Source organism: Poecilia reticulata, linkage group LG17 (assembly GCF_000633615.1).
Source record: "Poecilia reticulata strain Guanapo linkage group LG17, Guppy_female_1.0+MT, whole genome shotgun sequence".
NCBI lineage: Eukaryota > Metazoa > Chordata > Actinopteri > Cyprinodontiformes > Poeciliidae > Poecilia > Poecilia reticulata.
Genome location: NC_024347.1, coordinates 20,028,279 through 20,048,321, shown reverse-complemented (window position 1 = coordinate 20,048,321; position 20,043 = coordinate 20,028,279). Strand labels below are relative to the sequence as shown.

Sequence of the window (20,043 nt, the reverse complement as noted above, 5' to 3'; positions counted from 1 at the left end):
CTAAGATTCCCAGAAGTTTTAATGCAGAACAGGAACCTGTGTTTTTAGAAATCAGGTTTCTGGTGGAATCCCCTTCAGAATAAGGCATTAATTAATTAATTATTTTTTTAAATAATTATTTAGAATTAATTTAGAATATTAGAACTACATGCTGACTAAGGTAACAAGAAGAACTCTAACTCAAAGGGAAATTTGAGCCCAAAGTTTAGCCGTTTCTCCAACTAAAGAACCTGTGTACTTTTATGACCGTGACAAATTCTCAATAGTATTTAGTACCTGAACTCCGACTGGTCCATTCTAACAGATATGCATAATTATTTGATCGAAACCACTTCAGTTTAGTGTTTGGAAACTCAAACATTTAGATAAAAAAAAAAAAAAAGTTAATTGATTAATATTCCTTTAACTTGGTTTTATTTAATCCACGCATATCAGCTCAACAACATTAGAGATTCTACTCCAGTGCAGTGTGTCTGCTGCTGAGCAGAAAGTGTTACTGTATAAACAACATTGAGGGGAACAACACCTCCCTATGGGGTCAAAATATTTGGAAGACAACATGCTGAAGGAGCAAGGGCAGCAAGGACACGAGTCTCTCCTGTGAAAAAGCTAAAAAAAAGAAAAAAAACAAAAAAACAACACAATGCCAGCCCTGTAAAAGACGAGATTTTTTCACTGTTCTAGTGTTTATTTACCCTGACCTTTCTTTTGCTCCCTTCAGTGGTTTGAACAGCAAGTGTGAGTTTGCACCTTCTGAGCTATTTTGGACTCACCTTTCGTGTCAGCCTTCGCTTTATTTCCCTCTTTTCCTCCATCTCCTCCTGCTCATTGCGAGCTGCAGAGATTGAGAAGAGTGGCGGGTTTACTTTACAGCAGGCAGATACAAAAAGCAGGCCCTTTGTGGGATTTTAATAAAACTGTTGAAGGGATAAAAACACTATTTACACAAAGTGACTCATTAGAATGACACTTGACTGGAAAACACTTCTTAATGCTTTMAACAGTTCAGTTATTGACCGTATTGCTGTTTGACTTGGGTTTGGGAAAGACAATTATTGTTTTGTTCCCTTCAAGTCCTCTTTGTGTTTTTTTTTTACGGGGCCCGTGGTTTTAATTTAGCGAGCGGTCCACTTTCTGCGTTKGAACTGTAGATTTTCCACCATATCACACGCACAAAAACCAAACACAGGAGGCAGTTACAGAAACAGATACGCTCAACAAGAATCCTCCTGGAACCCTGTTTGCAAAAGCTCCACCAGTCAAACATGTACTGGTGCTCAACATGTATGCACTGCTGTCGCTGCTTCTGTATTCTCGATGGCTCCTTACTAAAACAGAGGGGGAAAAAAAGCCGTTTGTTTAACCTTGGTGTGGTGTGTGTGTGCAGAAGCGATGGATTTATCACTCATTTGTGCTTTCCTTCTGTGCACTGCCTATCATACAGGAGCCTCTGGGAAAGCAGGAACTGCTGGTAAGCTTGTCTTTGATGTGAGAGCGGCAAAGTCCCAGGCAACAGAGCTGCTTCTCTCTGATACGGTGTACGCCTGAACTAAGACACAAGTCTCTGCAGACACGAGTTTCTCAGGGAGTCCTGCTGCATGCCTGCTTCACGAAAAACGACTGACCAAGAAGGAACAAAGCAGCAAATGTACGTCAATCGTATGACCATGTCAAACTGCTGAACTGTATGAAAAATGGGTTTCCAAAGTAAATGTTGACACCATTTTTTTTTTTTCTGAAACTACAACACTTCTTACAGTTTGGGGAAAATTCTAACACTTACGTTTGAGGATGTTTCTTTGTTCTAGTTCCTCTGCTGTTGGTCTCTGGCTCAAGCGCCTGACAAGAAACACATACACTGTCAGGACATTACCCATTGGAAAAGCTAAGGCAAAAAACAACAACAAAAAAAAAAAAAACGGTACGCAAAATAGCAAAAGTTTTCATCCACTTTGGTCATGTAATGATTACATTTTGAAAATATGCAGGTAAATTTGGATTTATAGAAAACACTGGTAAAAGCAACCCAGTGGCTTTAAAACTGATATTCAAGTGTCCTGCAAAACATAATTTTTTACACCTTGAACTTTGCAACCACAAGCTTCATAAGGATGTTTTAATATTCCTACAAAAAAAATCACCACATATTTTTGAAGCAGAATAAAATCAGTTTTCAAAATATGTTACAAATATTAATCTGAAGACTGAGGCATTTGTATTTAGCTCCCTTTCTTCTAATATTTGCAAATRAAATCCAGTGGAACCAGTTGTCTCAAGGCGTCACTAAGGTAATGGATGCAAGTATTTTAATATCAGCATAACTACAGATGTTCTTTGAAGACCTCAAATGTTTGTTACAGATGCTTATTAACATGGAGATCAAAGAACACAGTAGACAAGGATAAAGTTATGGATTTGTTTAAAAAGTGGCTCAGGATTAAAAATGAGATCAAATGAAATCCTGAAACAAAAGTTTCATTTTAACCTTCTAACACTATAATAACCCAAACATGAAGTCAGATCAAATTGTATCCATTTGCTAGAATGGCCTAGTCAAAGACTATACTAAACTCCAAGTGAGAATCTGTGACTAGACTTTCAAACGTTTGTTTACAGATGCTCTCCATCCCATCTGACTTCAATTCATCTACTATATAATATAAATAACTGCATGCATTAGTTTCTTTTACTTCACAATTATTTTCTACTTTATGTTGGCCTATCACATATAAGAAAGTGAGTTAAAAATGCATACAATTTTGTGGTTGGATTCTGACAATATGTGAAGGTGAAGTTCAAGACCTTTGTTCTCTTTGGGTCTCAAACAAGCAGCAAATTTAAAACCTAATGTCAGACTGGTTCAAAACTGCAAACATCTTGATTTTTATAATCTCTCAGTGTAAGGCAAAAGCAACACATTGCAAAACTAAGTTCAGCAGAGGAAAAAAAAAAGCCTCCCATAAACAGTGGCAGAGCAGAACAGCCAAGGCTGTGCTTCCCGCGCACACAATGTCTGCTAATCCTCAGATAACAGATCTTGACAATTGAGCAGTTCATGTTCTCGAAATGCACATGTCTAGCACTTGAGTAGATGAGCTACAACAGTGGAAGAGCACGTCCAGTTCCATTGCAGTCAGCTGAGATCATTCAGCCGAAGCTGTACAAGCTCACCAAAAAAAAACAAAAAAAACAGCTGAAGTCTAAAAATATTCACTTTAGTCTGCATATGATAAAGTTTTATTTTTGCTGAGGTTGCAGACAATGTAGTTAGAATTTGGTGTYGACAGCACAAATCCATYGACCCATGGAAGCTGCTGYTACTGGTGAAAAGGTGCAGGGGGCCTGGGGGGCAGTTTCTTGGCGGCTGCCTACCAACCAATCATTGATTGCATGCTTTGAGCGATCCAAAAATTGTTTTTGCTGGTCACCATGTTGATCATATGTCTGCATTCTCTTTTGGCATTTTCTAATGGGTAACAGTTGTTGCTTAAACAAACCACGTACCCATTAGTAACAGTGAAGCATGGTGTAGGTGACTAATGGGTACATTATTGTTGTTTTCCATTTTTTCAGCTGATTTAGATGACTATTCAAAAGGTAAATCTAACTCAACAACATCCTATTTTCAGAGGTAAAACATGATTTCTGCCTGGTTTCACGAACAAACGCATACCTCAGCAGTCATCAGATCCAGCTTCAGTTAAACAATATTGTAATGGGGTGCAAAGACGCGTCCACAAAAAAAAGCAACAAAAACAATCAGACTTTAACAACCCTGTTGAAATTTAAATAAAAATTATCATGCAACCTCAAGTCAAAATCCAGCACATTTTAGATACAATTAAGGCCAAGAAGTGGCCTACTTAGTACGAGTATAGGAAGTGCAGCTCAGGAAAACTTGGCTCCCTCTTTTCTCTTCCCTGTATTTATTCTCTAGTTTTTTGACAGCAAGTCCCTGGAAAGTTAAGTAGTTGACATTCACAGAGCAAGCTCTTCTACAACTGACAATGAGATTTAGAATGAAACACCTCGACTTGGTCCCAAACTRAATAAAATAAAAAAAATAAGGTTCTGAAGTTATTTGTAAGTTTTTTTTTTTACTTTTCAAACGCTTTCAACACAGCAGTGGCTCATTTGACACCATTAAAAGAATAAATGCGAAACCCAACAGCAGCTTGACAGGGGCCATGCTTAAACTGACTGAACCGGTTTCGAACTGAATCTATAATAATCCATCAATGCAATGCAGTAAGTAAAATCATCAAGAGTCGTACGCTTGCTTTGGCAAATCAGATGATGTATACAACGCCTTTTTTAAAGCTAGCAGAAAGGCTATCAGAAATTCAAACATTTGAGGAGACAAAGTCATGTAAAAAACARTACAAGGATAATCATGTCCTTACATAACTTTCAGAGAAACAAACTCTAGACAACCTCCTTTAGGGTACAGCCTGTCTTTGCACCCGATTTTCCCTTAAGAACTGCCTTATTTGAGGCATAGATTCAGCAAGGTATTACAAATATTCCTCAGAGAATTTGGGCCATATTAAGGAGTTTGAATCCCCGTTCTGTCTGTCTCCATTGTCGAGTTCTCGGGCAAGACACTTCACACGCCTTTCCTGCTGATGGTGGTCAGAGGGCCCAGAGGTGCCGGTGCATGGCAGCCCCAGTGGAACAGTGTGGTAGCACACCACCATCAGGGTGTGAATGTGTGCGTGAACGGGTGACTGATTGCAGGTACTGTGAAACGCTATACAAGGCAATAGAGGCCATTTGTTAGTGAATTTCTTTGGATCTTGGCACAATGCCTGGCTTTTGACGATCATCTGGTGTACTTCACTTTGTCAGGCGGGTCCTATTTAAGTGATGTATTGGTTGAGAACAGGTGAGGCAGTAATCTTGCCTGGGTGATAAAAGTGTGATAAACCACATTTAAGCTATGTTTTAACAGGGGGCACGGAGCAATTTTTAATTGTATTTTTTTTTTTCACAGAAGACCTTAGAAGTTGTTTCTTCTTTAATAATAAACACCATAATTTAAAAACTGCACTTTGTGTTTACTTATGTTGTCTTTGACTAATATTTAAATTAAACATGCAAAAAAAATAGGAAATCAGAAAGAGGACAAACACATTTTCACACCACCGGATGAGCTCAACAAATAAATACTCATTTGTGTGGTTTAAAGAATCAGCTCCAGCATCATGTGAGATTGTAAAATTGCTGGTATGAAGAAAAAAGAAAAAAAAAAAAAAAAAAAAAAGATTTTCATAGCACTATTGTGAAAAACTGGAGTGGAGCTAGTTTGGCACATGCATCACCGTGGTGATTCAGTGAGCGAGGGAGGAAGTCAGGCAGGAGGAAGAAAGAGGAGAGAGATTGTGAGCACACGCTGGAGAGAAGACAAGAGAAGGAGACAAAAAGGGAGGGAGGGAGGATGCATCACTGAAATTAGGTCAGCTCCATTTTCAGAGACTTCTTAACGAGATAAAGCATGTCTCCTTATCAAATGTTTAGAAGACAAGATGAAAAAAAACAAAAGGATAAAAATAGAGTTTGAAAAAAAAAAAAAATGGAGACCGATCCGCTTTGGATCCCGCTGCAGTTCTGTCGGCACAATCTGACCCAAAATGCTTGCTTTAGTTGAAACGAGCYATTGCCAGTCACTTGAGTTCATATAAAAAGTTATAGTAGGTGTAAAGTAATTGTATTTAGGTTAAAGTACAATTCACCTTGTGAGTTTGGTGCCTATTTGCTGCCTTGATTCCAGCCTCTCCTCATCCGTCTGCATAGGCAGGATGTTTTTCTCCTCCAGCTCTCTTTTTGATGGACGATTGCTCAGCTTGATGGCCAGAGAATCTTTTCGTAGCACTTTCTTAGCCAGAGTACCTTTCAAAATAAAAAAGGCCATATTAATGATTTAAAGTTCTTTCATTTTGGGCCCAAACGTGAAAGTTTACAGTATACACAGCACCTCCAGTAGGAAATGTCTTCCTCCTGAAAGACCCCCCCCAAAGTTGCTCTTACATTAGAAGGGAGGGTGCCACAAATTTTAATTTCAAAACATATATAATTATCCTGATTATGACATCTTAACACCATTGATCCATTACAAGGGCCTTAAAACCTCAATCAATATAAGCTCCAGCCTCGCTCACTTGTGAATATGGAGTCGTCGTCTTCGTCATCTTCCTCATCGTCATCCACATCATCCTCTTCATCCTTGTACATACTGGGCAGGTCTTCATAATCAGACTCGTTCGGCATGTTCTCCTTGTCGTCCTCGTACTCGATTATCACTGATGGCACTTCTCTCCTGTCCAAGGGAGCACACTGAACACTGCCCAGTAAAGCAGAGCTATGGATGAAAAAGGACATTATGTTATGAATGTTATTTTTATTGGAGTTTAACCATCTGGTCTTATTAAAGAAAAGCAGTTTTGATATAGAGTGACATGTTAAATGAACAAAAGATGGAATTTATTTGGTAAACCCGTTTTATTYATTCGATTTATTAAACCTATGTGTTGGTAAGAAAGCCTCAGCAAAAGGAAATATAAAAACACTTTGAAATACAAMATGCTGCTTGTTAAGCTTTCATTCYATCGCTGCACGACCATGAATATACAGCAGACATTTTCTGTAGTGACCAGAAAGGCCAATAAAACTGAAAGATGTATGGACATTGGGAAGTCAAATAAATGCAGGTAAATCGACGAAAGAAATAAAACCAAACTGACCGATGAAAGAAAGGCAAAATGGCTCAGCAGACAAATTGACAGACTACGAGTAACAAACAGAAGGACAAACAAACAAAACGATGGATCATCACAGTCGGACAGACAAATGAACAGAGCAATGGATAATGGATCAATGGAAGGACAAACAAATGGACAGAGGAACAAACATCATGAGAGGTGAAAGGACAAATAAATGGATGGATGGCCGGAGAGAAGGACAAACGGATGGAAAGATGGCCAGGCTCAAACAGGCAAATAGAGAAATGGACAGACAGAAGAACAGAAACAGGAAGACAGAAGGATAATGTGAGACGGACAAACAGACCTATGCATGAAAAGACAAATGGACAAAGAAATGGGCAGATGGGAAAATTCAACATTAATACAGGAGGCAAMGTTTGGAAATACCATCTTGTTCTATGCTCCGATTATTTTTCTATACCAATTCAGGTCTGGAAAACACTTTGCTTAACTCCCATACTTTTCCAGACTCAAAGAACCCTGAGGTTCACGAGCCAAACAACCTAATCAAAAACTTATCCAAGTAATTCAAAAGAAATCCTGAAGAATAAACTTCCGTTTCCTGAGGCATCACAGGTTAACCAGYTGCATATTTGATAGAATGATTAAWAAACGGTCTGGTTGAAGCTTCTTATGATGAGCCACTGTTATGCAACCACTCCAAGCTTTCAGACTAATTGTGAGCTCTGTCAGGAGCATTACTTCCTTATCCCTGCCCAAACAGCTCTGGTGAAAAAAAAAAAAAAAAAAAAGAGATCCTAATGCAAGAGGTTACATAATGTCCAATCTACTACCGTGTCACTCTTCTCCAAACATGAAGAAGCTCGGCTCTCGTCAAGAGCAGCTGGTCATGTTATGTCAGGCCAAACTGCTGGAGGGACGCCTACTCCATGCGTTTGTGCCCACACATACACACATTTCACTGAAAAAAAAAAAAATAACAGGGCAGGTTGCCCTGAGAGGCAGTGTGCTGATTTAGACCTGTACAACAGAGCTGCCAGGATGCGACCTCAACGAAAACAGAACATACTTTTGAAAATAAGTTAACACTGAACTCAGTGCCAAACAAATGGACAGAAAAATTCAAAACCGGAAAATTGTTTTTTTGGGGGGGGGTGGTTTTCTGTAGTTAATAAATGTTGTGGGGTATTTTATACAGTGGAGTAATGCTAGTTAGAGGACTACAGACTTATTGGCAATTTGTTTTAAATTGTTTCAGTTAGCACACATGTTCAGCAAAGTTCAGTCAAATCCAACCAAGGCACTGTGAATCAGGTTATACAGGAAGTTAGACCAACATCAACTCCTAATCCATCCTTTCCTCCCCCCGGACAGATTTAACAAGACAGAAGCTGACCTTTCAAACCGCTGCATGGATAGTGCCAGGGTTTTATTGAGCTCCTCTATGATGCGGCTGGGGGCGTGCAGGCCGCCGTATTGGAGCTGGAGCGGGTGGCCGTGGCTCTGGTGGAGCCCGGGCAGCCCGGCGAGCTGGGAGGGCAGAAGCGTGCCGTGGTGAGACGGCAAACCCTGGGGAGGCGCRCACTTTGGCGGGAGCGTGCTGAGGGGGTTTAGGGARGGTGACGGCGAGGAGTCCAGCCCGCCTGGAGGCACGCAGATCATCACTTTCTTAGGAGGCAAGGGTGGGGAGTGCTTTGCCCCGGGCATGCAGGGCAACTTCATTGGCTGGCAAGAATCTTGAGCGGAAACAAAAACAACAGGGAGAAAAAGGAGTACATAAAATTTAGGACGTGGCTGCGTCAAATCTCTTAAAAACTGCCAACAAAGAGGGATAAACAAAGGTTGTAAACAATCACACATGGCTACCAACRTCAATGCAGAGGGAGTGGGAATTAAGCCAGAATAATGCCTCTTCCTGCACCAACAGAYTGGCAATGACAGTGAGAGCCCAGCTGAGTCAACTGCAGGGGGCTTTAATGAGAAACTATAATCCTATGAGCATGTGTGGCGCAGGTACASCATTGGGAACGAGCAGTCACTGGTCATGAGCTGTTTGGCAGGCTCAGATGACGASGCAAGCTTATAGTTAAGGCAGCAAATCCCAAGGAAACATACGACTGACCTGTGCTATGGTTTGGGATCCTAGAGAAAGGCTTTGGAGGCAGGGCAGGAGGCTGCTTGTGGTAAAGTGGGGGCTTGGCTGGGGTCTCCTGATGGTCATTTGGAAAAGATACAGATTTCTTGGTGGGCAGGACCATAGATGTCTTCATGGAGGGTTCCTGAGGGCAAATGCTGCCATCCATAGAGGATCGGAATTCAACAGTAGCTAAAGGAGGAGAGGGAAAAACGACAAAACAGASCATTCGTCATCATCGAAAAGCATGCATTACTGCAGTGGTTAACAGTTATTTGACTGTGCTATAAAACTGCACTGTGTGCCTGGAAAGTACATAATTCCTCCCCTTTGAGGCAACCTGGGCTTCCTAGAAACCTCAGGAAAGTGACAGGTTGATTCCCTCTGCATCAGGCTGCACCGAAGCAGTAATTTATGCAGTCCTGACCTAGTATTGCGATTATGCATAGTATATGGACACACTATTCAAAAACTAAATTCTGTGTTCTCTTTATGCAACTTGCTAGAGCTTAACGAATCCCTGAAACATTTTAATCATGTACGCAACAGATCATGAAACTGTGGCAAACACATGGATAAATTCAAATTGTATTATTATTCTTTAGTCTCCAACTGCAGATTTCAAAGCGGTTTGTTTCTAAATGTTTGCAATAATCTTTAATAGGCATTTTCAGACATGTTCTCGAGAAAGAATCTGGTTGTACTCTCTTTAGTCTCACCGAGACGACTCTCCGCTGTCTGCAGCATGAAATTTGAATTAATTTCTTACTCTTATTACGCATGAAGAAAAAAAAAAAAAAAGCCTTCTTATCTTCTCTCCCCACATTTTGGCAAGAGCAAGCGGACATTTACAGCCTTGCCAGCTTTCTTTTTTTCCCCCCCACTTTAAAGCCCTAAGGCACAGACTTTGTTCGACTCAGATACAGAACGTTTTTAATAGAGGCTACTGAAATCCAACAAAATTTCAATAATGAAAGATTATATCGCTGGACGCTCCGTGTCAAATGTTTAAAAAGGAAGATGAGAGAGCGAGGACTTATGACACGGTAAATAAAAGTGTGGTTCAGCATTCAACTCACCTTTTTCAAAGATCTCCTTCAGAACTCCTCTCTTGATGAGTTCATCTCTGCTCTGTCGCAGGGACATCTTCCTCTCCAAAGCTGGGAGTGTAAAAGGAGAAGTTTGTTAAATGTTTGTGAATCCCCACCATCCATAAACGCATCGCTATCTTTTGCACATGAAYTCRGTTTGGCGTTRGCGCCTTTTAGAAAGCACTTTATAAGATAAGGAGGTCCACATCAATCATACGCAGGTTCACTTGMGCACATTTCMATTTGATTTTGCYCTCTAAAAAAGTGATTTCTAAAAAWATTTTTTATAGAAGGCCTGGTTGACTGTGTTCAGTTGTTGACTTAAAGAAATCTATTCACAAATAGATTTACTTGCAGTACCATGACATGCACAGAAACAAGATATTTTGCATCCCGTTGTCGAGCAAAACATGAGTGCTTTCAAAATGTCAAACATCACTGTATTGGATGTGTGCAGAAAGATGCTAGAGCTGCAGCTCATTGTTAGTGGTCGTCATGGTAACACAGTATGCTTTACTGTGCTTTTAAGGAGCTTAGCAGGCAGAAAAATAGATTTGACCTGTCCAGCAGAGATCGGTGAAATAAAAGGTTTATCACATCATCAGCAGAGCAATTCAAGTCAGTGAAGCTGGTCTGTCGCCAACACYGCTACAAAAACTTACTAATTATTATGTATTTAGTCAAATGCTAACACTATTTATTTATTTAAGAAAATATTGTTTCCTTAGCCTCCTTTGATACAAAATAAGACATTTTGACTTTCAAACTTCCCAGAAAAGCTTAAAACTGCAGCAGGTAATCTTAATCAAAATGTTTATGTCATTTGTTAAAACTGTCACTATTTTGTCCCACAAAGACAATTTGTGGGACAAAATMTTATATATACATAAATAAACAACCAATCAGAGCCAGCCAGGAGGAAGATCTCACTGTCAATTGTGCTCGTATATTCGATTTTTTTTCACATATTAGAGCTGCTGGTTAATTTACTGRTTTCATTACATTAATGGTACCCCGTGCACAGAGAAACATTTCAGAAATGTAAGCYAATGCTAATAAATATTAGATGCTAAAAACAGCTTGAAATATAATCTCCACAATGGTGTTTTCTTYATTTTAAAACATATTAGCAGAACACCGTTTCACAGTGACTCGTTTGTCACGTGCATGGTGACATTAATTCTGATAATATAAATGGATAATGACCACACTTGGCCGGAGGGCTAACTAAAAGATAACAGTTATCACTGTTCTYCTTTCTTCCCAAATTATAGATGTAAAACWGAGAAAATTGGTACTGGTAGGGCAAAGCACAAAAACTGGAAATGAGCCACAAAATTCTGATCTCTGCCTTGCTTCCATCTTTAGGTTTTAGAAAATGCAGCACTTGTCCTCTCAGCTACCGAAGGTGATTATATCCAAATCTATCCCTGCATAGAAACCAGGTAAGAATGAGAAATGAGGATGTGCAACAAACACCATCCATAGAGGACTCCCACCAGGCTTCTGTACTTTGGCTTCTGCTTATGAGAAGKATCACAGCTTCCGCCATCTGTGCTTTTGATTCAAGAGTCCTAACTGCCTGATATTTTTTGGCAATGGCATTGTGTTCAGCGGCAAGTTGCACTACTGAGCTGATTTGTGACGATAACGGCACCCTGACCGTCTCTTCGTTCCGTCGCTGCACAGCAGACTTGAGGGCAAAAGCTCCAGAAGAAATTCAAAAATCTGACAGACAAGGTTGCAAGACAATAATTTGGATAACAATGAGGCTCAAATGATCCATAGTCTGGCATGTTACTAGTAAACATGTGCTAGATTTTAGACGTAGCTAAAACATGCCAAACATCACTGTGTATGTAAAAGCTTTCAAACGTAAGCCAGTCTGAGAGCGGAGCCAATCATGAAATTAGTTATTACATAACCGTCTAATCTTTCCCCATTTTAAAAAAAAAGGAGAATGATCAGAATACCCCCCCGGTATGATGCACAAAATAAAAAAAACCCCACCACTTCTAGAACCCGGTAACGTGGTTAAATGAAGTCTTTGAAATGCAAATATATTGTGCCTTTTGCAGACGCTATTTTGAGCTTTTCCTGCAAGCATCCACATTAAAAATTGATTATGCCCCACATCAGGGAGCAAATTTAACATTAGGTCATGCATATCAAGGGGATAGTAAACAGAGCTATCAAAGAGTTGACCCAGAATCAACACGGCACAATTTTTAGACTGATTGTGCAAGCAGTAACTTCACCAGACTGCTTTCCTCAAGCCCTGCAGGGACTGCATGGAGAAAGGAATTGTATCACATCCATGCTTTCAAGCTGCACTTCAATACAAATCAACAAATACCGAAAAGTACACTGACCGTGATGGCAACAGGCAGGAAATTATTACAATTACTTAAATGCTTTGCAATTACTAGGCACGGTGTGGTGAAGTACTTATAAATGCATTAAGAAGCAAAAAAAGAAAACAAGTAAGTGACAGTAATGATGACATTCATTTAAATCAATAATTTATTCACAATTTATTATTTTATTTATTAGTATTTTTCCAAAGTCACTCCAGTGTACGACAGATTTTTCTGATATSCAATCTTACATTGAACTTAAAGGGAAGGAAAATGCAATCTGGCATTGAAATTGCACAAAATGAAATTAGAATTTGACTTTCCTGATCCGCATGATTGCCATCTAATTATGAAACCTACAAAAACATTGTCAGTAAGTAACCAAACGGGGAGAAACACGGGGTAAACGGTCACTTTTAAAAAGGCAGTTTAATCATCCATTCAAGGATTATTCTTCTCCCCCYCCACCCCCATCCTAAGTGAAAAACAATTATCCAAGGTTTTATGACATAATTGTGATGGGCAAGGGATGTGCACACTTACGCAATACCATTAACTCAAAAGCTTGAGTGAGAATATCAGGTCCTCAGATCTGACGGACCAACCACGTACAATCAGGAAATAAAAAGACACAATGGTCAAATTGAAGCGGACATGTCTAACACCACCTGAGCTCGAAGACAAAATCATTTTCCTTATCCCCTTAAAACGGTTCACGCAATATGCATTCATTATTAGATGGTAAAAGGTAGATTTTCATTTCAATATCAGGGTGGTCTAGTAGAGAGCATTCTACTCAAATTTCACAGCCATACCAATYGGTCTTTTCTTGAGCAAGACTGGTTTTTTGCTTTTTCTTGATTACAGATTTTTTATTATTTTTTTTCGGGGGGGGGAGGAAACTCCCTAAAAGATTCTCTTCCTCCTTTTCTGATTGACGTAGTGGCTTTGGATAAAACCATAAATTAATAATATTATCGTCACGCTATATGCATCAGTGAACACACTTGAAATTACATTTGAAATATCTCATAAGAAACCTTTTTTTTCTTTTTTCTTTATTGATAAACTTGCTTTAGACTAGTTAGAATTTCAAAAAAATATTTTGGATTTTCTGAATGGCATTAATATGAGAAATACTTTTTTTGTTGTTCTCCCCTCCACTCATTGTCCTTCAAATCCAGATCGTTTTCCTATATTTTTCTTAGTATTTGGTAAATTCATCTTTTAAAGACAAATGACTTGGGTAATTATTTTGGGCATTCTATAGCATATATAAACAGTTGAACATAACCCATTCAGTCATCTGAACRGTGAGTTTCCATCCCACTCAACCCCCAAAAAAGTAACCTGCATTTAAGCTGTAAATAATTTCGATGTTAGATGGATACCGTGTCGAGGTCAAAAGAAGCCTAGTCTATTTAATCTGTTCTAAGGAGAAGGAAATGGACACTTACTGAGGACACTCTGCTWACAGCATAATAAATGCAGCCACAATATCCAACCTCCTCCTCTATTGATTTCAGTGCTCCACTTGGATTTTTAGAAGAAAAAAAAAAGGCAAGGATATTCAACTGTGAAGTGACCCAGATAGTCAGAACATATTCTACCAACCCTGAGGCTCAGTAGCTCAAAGTGAGCGTTACAAAAACGGCATTAAAACTTTTATGGAGAATTTCATCAACAGGGAGCCAAAAGCACTAATCTTGAGAAGTTTTGTCAAAACAAGATCTCTGCACCTACAGAAGTCCTGCCAAGCTTTTGGATATGTATAATGCACAGTCAGCTTGTACATGCAAAATGTGTACTTTATATTGAAATTTGCTACTTAATCCAGTGAAACGTGGCCGTCGGAGAGATGCCGTTCATCTGCTAATGAGATTAAAAATACGACACAAAGATAACATCAGAGAAACCAGACGCCTGTTCTGATGAGTCCTTAGATCTATTACTGATACGAGCTTACTGTGGAAACTGTGCAAAGCGCTACGAGTCGAAATGATAATGCGTGCAACAGTCCGCCCATCCTCCACCTTTCCTGAGGTGAAGACTACAATCACTCTGTGCTGGAATTCATCTACTTAATATCATGCCACATCTATAATCCTCTATGGAGATCAGCATCCAATTATCCATAACAACATCTGCATAGGCGGCGGCCGGTTTGCTCCCTGCTGAAGCAGGAATCGTTATAAACAGTTAAGTTTTGAGGGCAAACGTGAAGACAAAAAACACTGACATCCGAAACATGAAGAATTACACATTGTTAATGTAAAAAGCAAACAGATCAAAAAGTTACCATCAGTACAAAGTAAGAGAACTAAGGTCTTAAGTAGGTCCAAGACGAGGAAAACAAAATGGAAAGTCTAGTGAAAGTTCTGGAACAGCACAGGACAAAACATAATATTTCCCACACATTACTGACAGGTAATTTAGGTTAAGGCTTCAGAAGGTCTACAATCTTTAGTCATTCCATTAGCAAAGCAAAAAGTATATTTAAAAAGGTGCCAGAGCAAGTGATTGGATGATCGGAGTGTTAGAGTAACGCCTCGCCCAGGGTAACGTCGCCATGTGATCGGAGGAAGCAGGAAGGGAACGCTCAACTCCTGGATCACAACACAACTACCTTTTTCCATTGAGGAACAGTTTTCCTTAGAAAACAATTAGAAAATGCCATTGGGTACTATAAAGAATATTAATCAATATTATACTATTGAAATTACATGTTTTGGGTTATTCTTTTTCTTTTACTCAAGGTCATAATACTGTGAATCTCTGGGCAGCATTCTTGCGGAAAGGTAGACATATTTCGATGTTCAATGAGAAACAAGGTCACCACTGCTACAGTTGCCAATATTTTGACTTTTTTTTTTTTTTTTTATCAGTTCTGTTTTGGTCCCTCATATTTTTCTATGTTCATCTTTTGTCTCCCCTCTCCCCCCATTTTCTTTTTCTCCTCCCCCTCTCTTATAATGGAGTGTCATCCACTTGTTTTGTTTGCATAATGCTGTCGTTGCCAAATAATTTTGGTGACTCCATTGTTCACACTGAATCCTCTTTCAAAGCCAGTGATAACCTGCCACGTCTAACGGCACTGCCTCAAAGTAAAGTGTCCGTGATGTTTTCAGTGATAAAGCACTACGTAAGCAAGTAGTTCCCTAAGCTCAGGCAGCTGCTTCAGCGTTGCTCAATCCTCCATGAAACATACAGGTCATTTTATTTTATGCATAAAGCTGACCTTTAAGGTGACCTACATTGCTGAACGTTCAAAACTAGTTCGTTCTGAGAAAGCAGCCACTGTGCTCAGAGAATGTAATTTCTGTGAAAGTCTCAGGACAGTACCCAGAAAGTTCCAGGAATGCATATGGGTAAGTTCTGGGGAAATCTGTTGCAAGTTTCATGCCGTTTCTAGCTTCTTTTTTTTTTTTTTGCTATAGATGCAAGAGTCAGCTTTGCAAGAGGCAAAAAAAAAGTCACATTCCTTTTATTTGGGGTTATAAGAGTTTAGTTTGATGCGTCAGCCTAAAACGGATGTGACAAGGAATTGTCTCTGTAGAAACACGGACAGACTACAGCAGCTGCCTGAGCTTTGGGAGCTACTTGGGAGACCACTTATCACTGAAAACATCATGGAAAACTTTACTTTGAGGCAGTGCAGTTAGACGTGGCAGGTTACCACCGGCTTTGAAAGAGGATTCAGTGTGAACAATGGAGGCACCAAAATTATTTGGCAACGGCAGCATTATGCAAACAAAACAAGTGGATGACAAAAGCATGAAAAGAGCCATTTCTCTCAGCTCCACAGCGTATTAACACCATGAATAAAAAGCATCTTTTGTTTCTTGGTTCTTGATTATTGTCCCTCACCACAAAAGGGAGATGCCGTTATCAAGGGGCAAGCATAAATGCACCAATGAGGATTTACAGCAWCCCCATCATTGTTCCATCAAGCAGGCTCTCTGGTGTAATACAGCAAAACCTCAAAACAGTCAAGCATCTAAAGCGGCAGAATGTTTTTGATCAGCTTTTTTTGTACAGAGCTGAATGCCCGACAATTCAGAGAAAGAGAAGTTGGCCGAAGGATTTGGGCATCTAAGGGTTAGGATAAACTAGAGCCAAATCTTTACTGAAAAAAAATAAATAGAGTGAATCAAAAAGTTAAAATCCGGCTCATGTTTGCTGGAAAGCGATGAAATCAAAACTAAAGCTGTCATCACAGAGAACAGGATCAAATTAGATTGAGGCTGAATCATTCTGCAAACTCACTCTGGGGAACCCTACATTTCACATCCAGAATCTGAACAGCTTGTTCCTGTTCAGCCTGGAATCAGAGTAATTGCTCAGAATCTGAAAAGGGGAGAATTTTGCGTCCAGTCTGGGAAGTGCAGCCTGACAAACGGTCTCCCTCGGTTCAAGCACGCCGACAGAAGCTTTCGGGATGCGTCTGGCCATGAAAATAAACACAGTCACAAATGAGGCCACTGTGTCCTTCAATCGCGCCGCCTGGACATCACAGCGTTGTAAATATCCAAGGACATTTTAAAGAGCACCTTTAAATGAAATAAAACGATGCCGTTATATCCATGTTTTGTTTTTTGCGTTTTTATCGTCTCTGTGTAATAAAAAAAAAAAAACCACATCAGATGAAATGAAGAAGAATACCAATATTTTACCTGCAGATGTCTGCTTGAACTTTTCACTCTTCTTCTTTCTCCACTTCCAGGGCTTGAGGAGTCTGCCAAGAGTCGCAAACTTGCTCCGGTGACGGATGGGYGGAGTGTGTGTGCCAGAAACCAGGGACTCGGAGCGCATGGCAGACAGCCGCTCTACTTCCTCAGCTGTAAATAAATGATTAAACAAATAAATAAATAAAAAAACAAAYAAACAAACAAACAAGCTTATCTTCTGGTAAACCRTCGTGCACACTGAACCAGRAATTGGAAGAAGCAGACTCTTTCACTTTTTAAAAGGACCTGGCGGTGGGAAACGTGTGCCGAGTGGCTTCCTGAAATCTGTAGTAACTTAATGAGACTGAACCAAGAGCATAAACAAACCTGCACGTCAGATATCATTATGCAGAACGCGCTCCGAGTACAAACAGTTTGAGGCTGCGCCCCATTCCGAGCAATTGATGTGTCACTCCAAAAAAAAAGAAAAAAAAAAAAACACACACTAAACAGACTGACAAGCAGCTCATTATGGAGGGAATTTTTCAGCTCCTCATGAAATATTCACRAAGCCCAGCCTTCTGGCTTTAAAGTACCGTCTGACATCAAAAGCAAAGAATGTACAGCATTTTGTCCCAACGCAAACTGCTACACAGATATGTGATGCAACATGCAAAGAGCAACAAACCACCACATTAATGAGACAAAACATTTGGCCAGACCCAAAATGCTGAAAAAAATGTGAGGGGTACGTGATAACACAGCACCATGCAAAATCTTTTTTCAAATTTTATCACATTATGATCCACGGTTTTAAATTTTTTTCTTACAAACTAATGCCTCAAAACTCTGTTGGGCATTTGTTTCTTATAGATCGAGCTGCAAGTCTTCTGGAGCAGCTAAAGACTGAAATRTTTGCTCATGAGATCAAACTCTATCAAATTGCTGTGAGATRGAGCTCACAGCAATTTGGCAATAGTTGCCACTTAATTTGCAACTATTGCCACATATTTTCAATTGTATTTCAATCTGGACATTGACTGGGGTTGTTCTTTACATCAAAATATCTTTACATCTACATATTTAGGCTTACTGTCCTGCCGTTTTCACCCTGGTCTCAAGTCTTGTGAAGCCTCTAATAGGATTACCCAGCAGTTAACAAGGCCACCTCTGACCTGTATCACTATCCCACCTGAAGAAAAGCAACCCTGCAGCAAAAGACTGCCAGCATGCAACAAAGCTTCATTTTKATCTAATCTGAAGAATGTGTTATTCCACTTTTGACATGTACACAATAAAGAYTGGAGCAAACTTTAAACGGAACTTGTTTTGGATTTCTTAAAAAAAGAAAATAAAAATCTACTTGGTGCGCACCATTTTTCCAAAAACATCTGTTTGAATTCAAAACGACCTTATAATATTTATTTCACTAAATTCAAAAATTAAATGTGATTGTAATTGGGCATTTTCTCTTGTATGGTACTTTAAATCAGYTCAAACTCAGTCGACAGTGCAGATTAATATCTTTTTTTGCGTGCAAGCTATAAGTGCTGAAATATTTGTATTGATCATTAGTGGGACGATGTTTCAAGTGTGCCAATTTATAAAAGTAATATATGAAAAGCAAATAACATTCAAAAAGATTTTAATTCCTTCACAATKATGTATATYGTTGTAGAACCCAACATTAACTTTTCAAAATAGCTCAACAACTCWACTGAAAATTTCAAAAATAGGAAAGCACTTAGAAATKGACATTTTGAACTGATCTTTTAGATACCATAAGGTACAGTATTGCATACCTTAWAGTCATACACTGCCATTCATTCATTACTGGAAAGTAATTATTGTGTTGCTGAGAAGGTCRATTAACTAACTGGATTTATTTTGATGTATGATTTTTAGATTTATTCGTAACAGAATATCAATGTCCTAAAAAGCTGGAGCAATAAAAAGGTTAAGAATCAATCCTATGTATAAGAAAAATGACCTCTAGCAGGATCAGATTTCATCAATGACATCCTGACATAAAAGAATGTTTCACTCATATTATTTGCCATCAAAGACATGGACATAAGGCAGACGTATCGCTGAGGAAAAGGGACGGCTGGATAAATAATCTGACAGTAATGCAGTGCACACATATTTCCAACAGATTGCTACTTGAGTGCAATCTCGCTTGTTTGCTGCTCTATAAATAACTTCACAATGGGTGCTGATTTTTTAAATTTTCTTCATTAGGGACTAGAGACGGAAAACAACTTGAAGCACAGTGACTTTAAATACCCACGTGATGATGTGCCTTTTTTTTTTTCTTTTTTCTTTTTAGAAACTTTACCAAAGTCCAAGTGATGGCTTGGTACATCAAACACCTTCAAAGGCTTCATCACTGTAATATGTATGACACTTTGGGTGCAAGAGTAGGTTTGAAATGTGTTCAAAGCGATTAAGATTAAATATATTCTCCACCCAAGAGAGGTCTTCAAATAAACAAACTGGAGCATTTTCAAGCAGGAAACGCGTGAGCACACGTCGAGCAGTCACTGTGATGGTGCAGCGTTCTACMATCTGTTCAAGATCCTGGCAGATGAGACAGAGACTCARTCTGCAAAATGAAAGGAGACCGAGAACAGTTTATTAGTTTATCTCTTAGTTACGTGGTTACAGTGCCGATGTTCCTTCAAGACAGGCGATCACTGACCCCAGCATTTCCTCCCACTTTGTCTTCATCATGACCCACGCGACACTCTTCCCCTGTTGTAGTCCTACAACGTGTCTACTTTTAATTAAAAACACTTGTTTGCCTACCAAGATGGCTGAGTGATGATGTAATGACTTTGAATTAGGAAATGCTTGAAGCAAACAGGCTGTAAAAGCTGCATGGCCTCTATGGAGTAAAACAGGGCAGGGGAAACTATTGAATTATTCCAAATTACTTCATCTGAATGTCTTTATTGTTGTTGGAAAGGAAAGCAGTCGTGAAGTTGCCCTCTACTCGGGCAGATTCTATTCACTTTAATGACATCATTAGAAATAGAGCCACTCTTACTAAAACAATCAACCGTCTGAGGG

General features: G+C 39.3%; 1 protein-coding gene across 1 annotated transcript in view; it reads right to left on the bottom strand.

Moving 5' to 3' along the window:
- LOC103479553 (phosphatase and actin regulator 1-like) overlaps positions 1 to 20,043 on the bottom strand; it is a 50,791-nt gene that overhangs the window by 6,023 nt on the left and 24,725 nt on the right. The window contains exons 2-9 of the mRNA XM_008434047.2: positions 16,978 to 17,142; positions 9,936 to 10,016; positions 8,845 to 9,048; positions 8,119 to 8,458; positions 6,159 to 6,358; positions 5,733 to 5,889; positions 1,784 to 1,839; positions 774 to 835 (exon numbers count right to left, since the gene is read on the bottom strand). Coding sequence (XP_008432269.1) covers positions 774 to 835; positions 1,784 to 1,839; positions 5,733 to 5,889; positions 6,159 to 6,358; positions 8,119 to 8,458; positions 8,845 to 9,048; positions 9,936 to 10,016; positions 16,978 to 17,142 — 1,265 coding nt within the window. The remainder of the gene's footprint in view (positions 1 to 773; positions 836 to 1,783; positions 1,840 to 5,732; positions 5,890 to 6,158; positions 6,359 to 8,118; positions 8,459 to 8,844; positions 9,049 to 9,935; positions 10,017 to 16,977; positions 17,143 to 20,043) is intronic.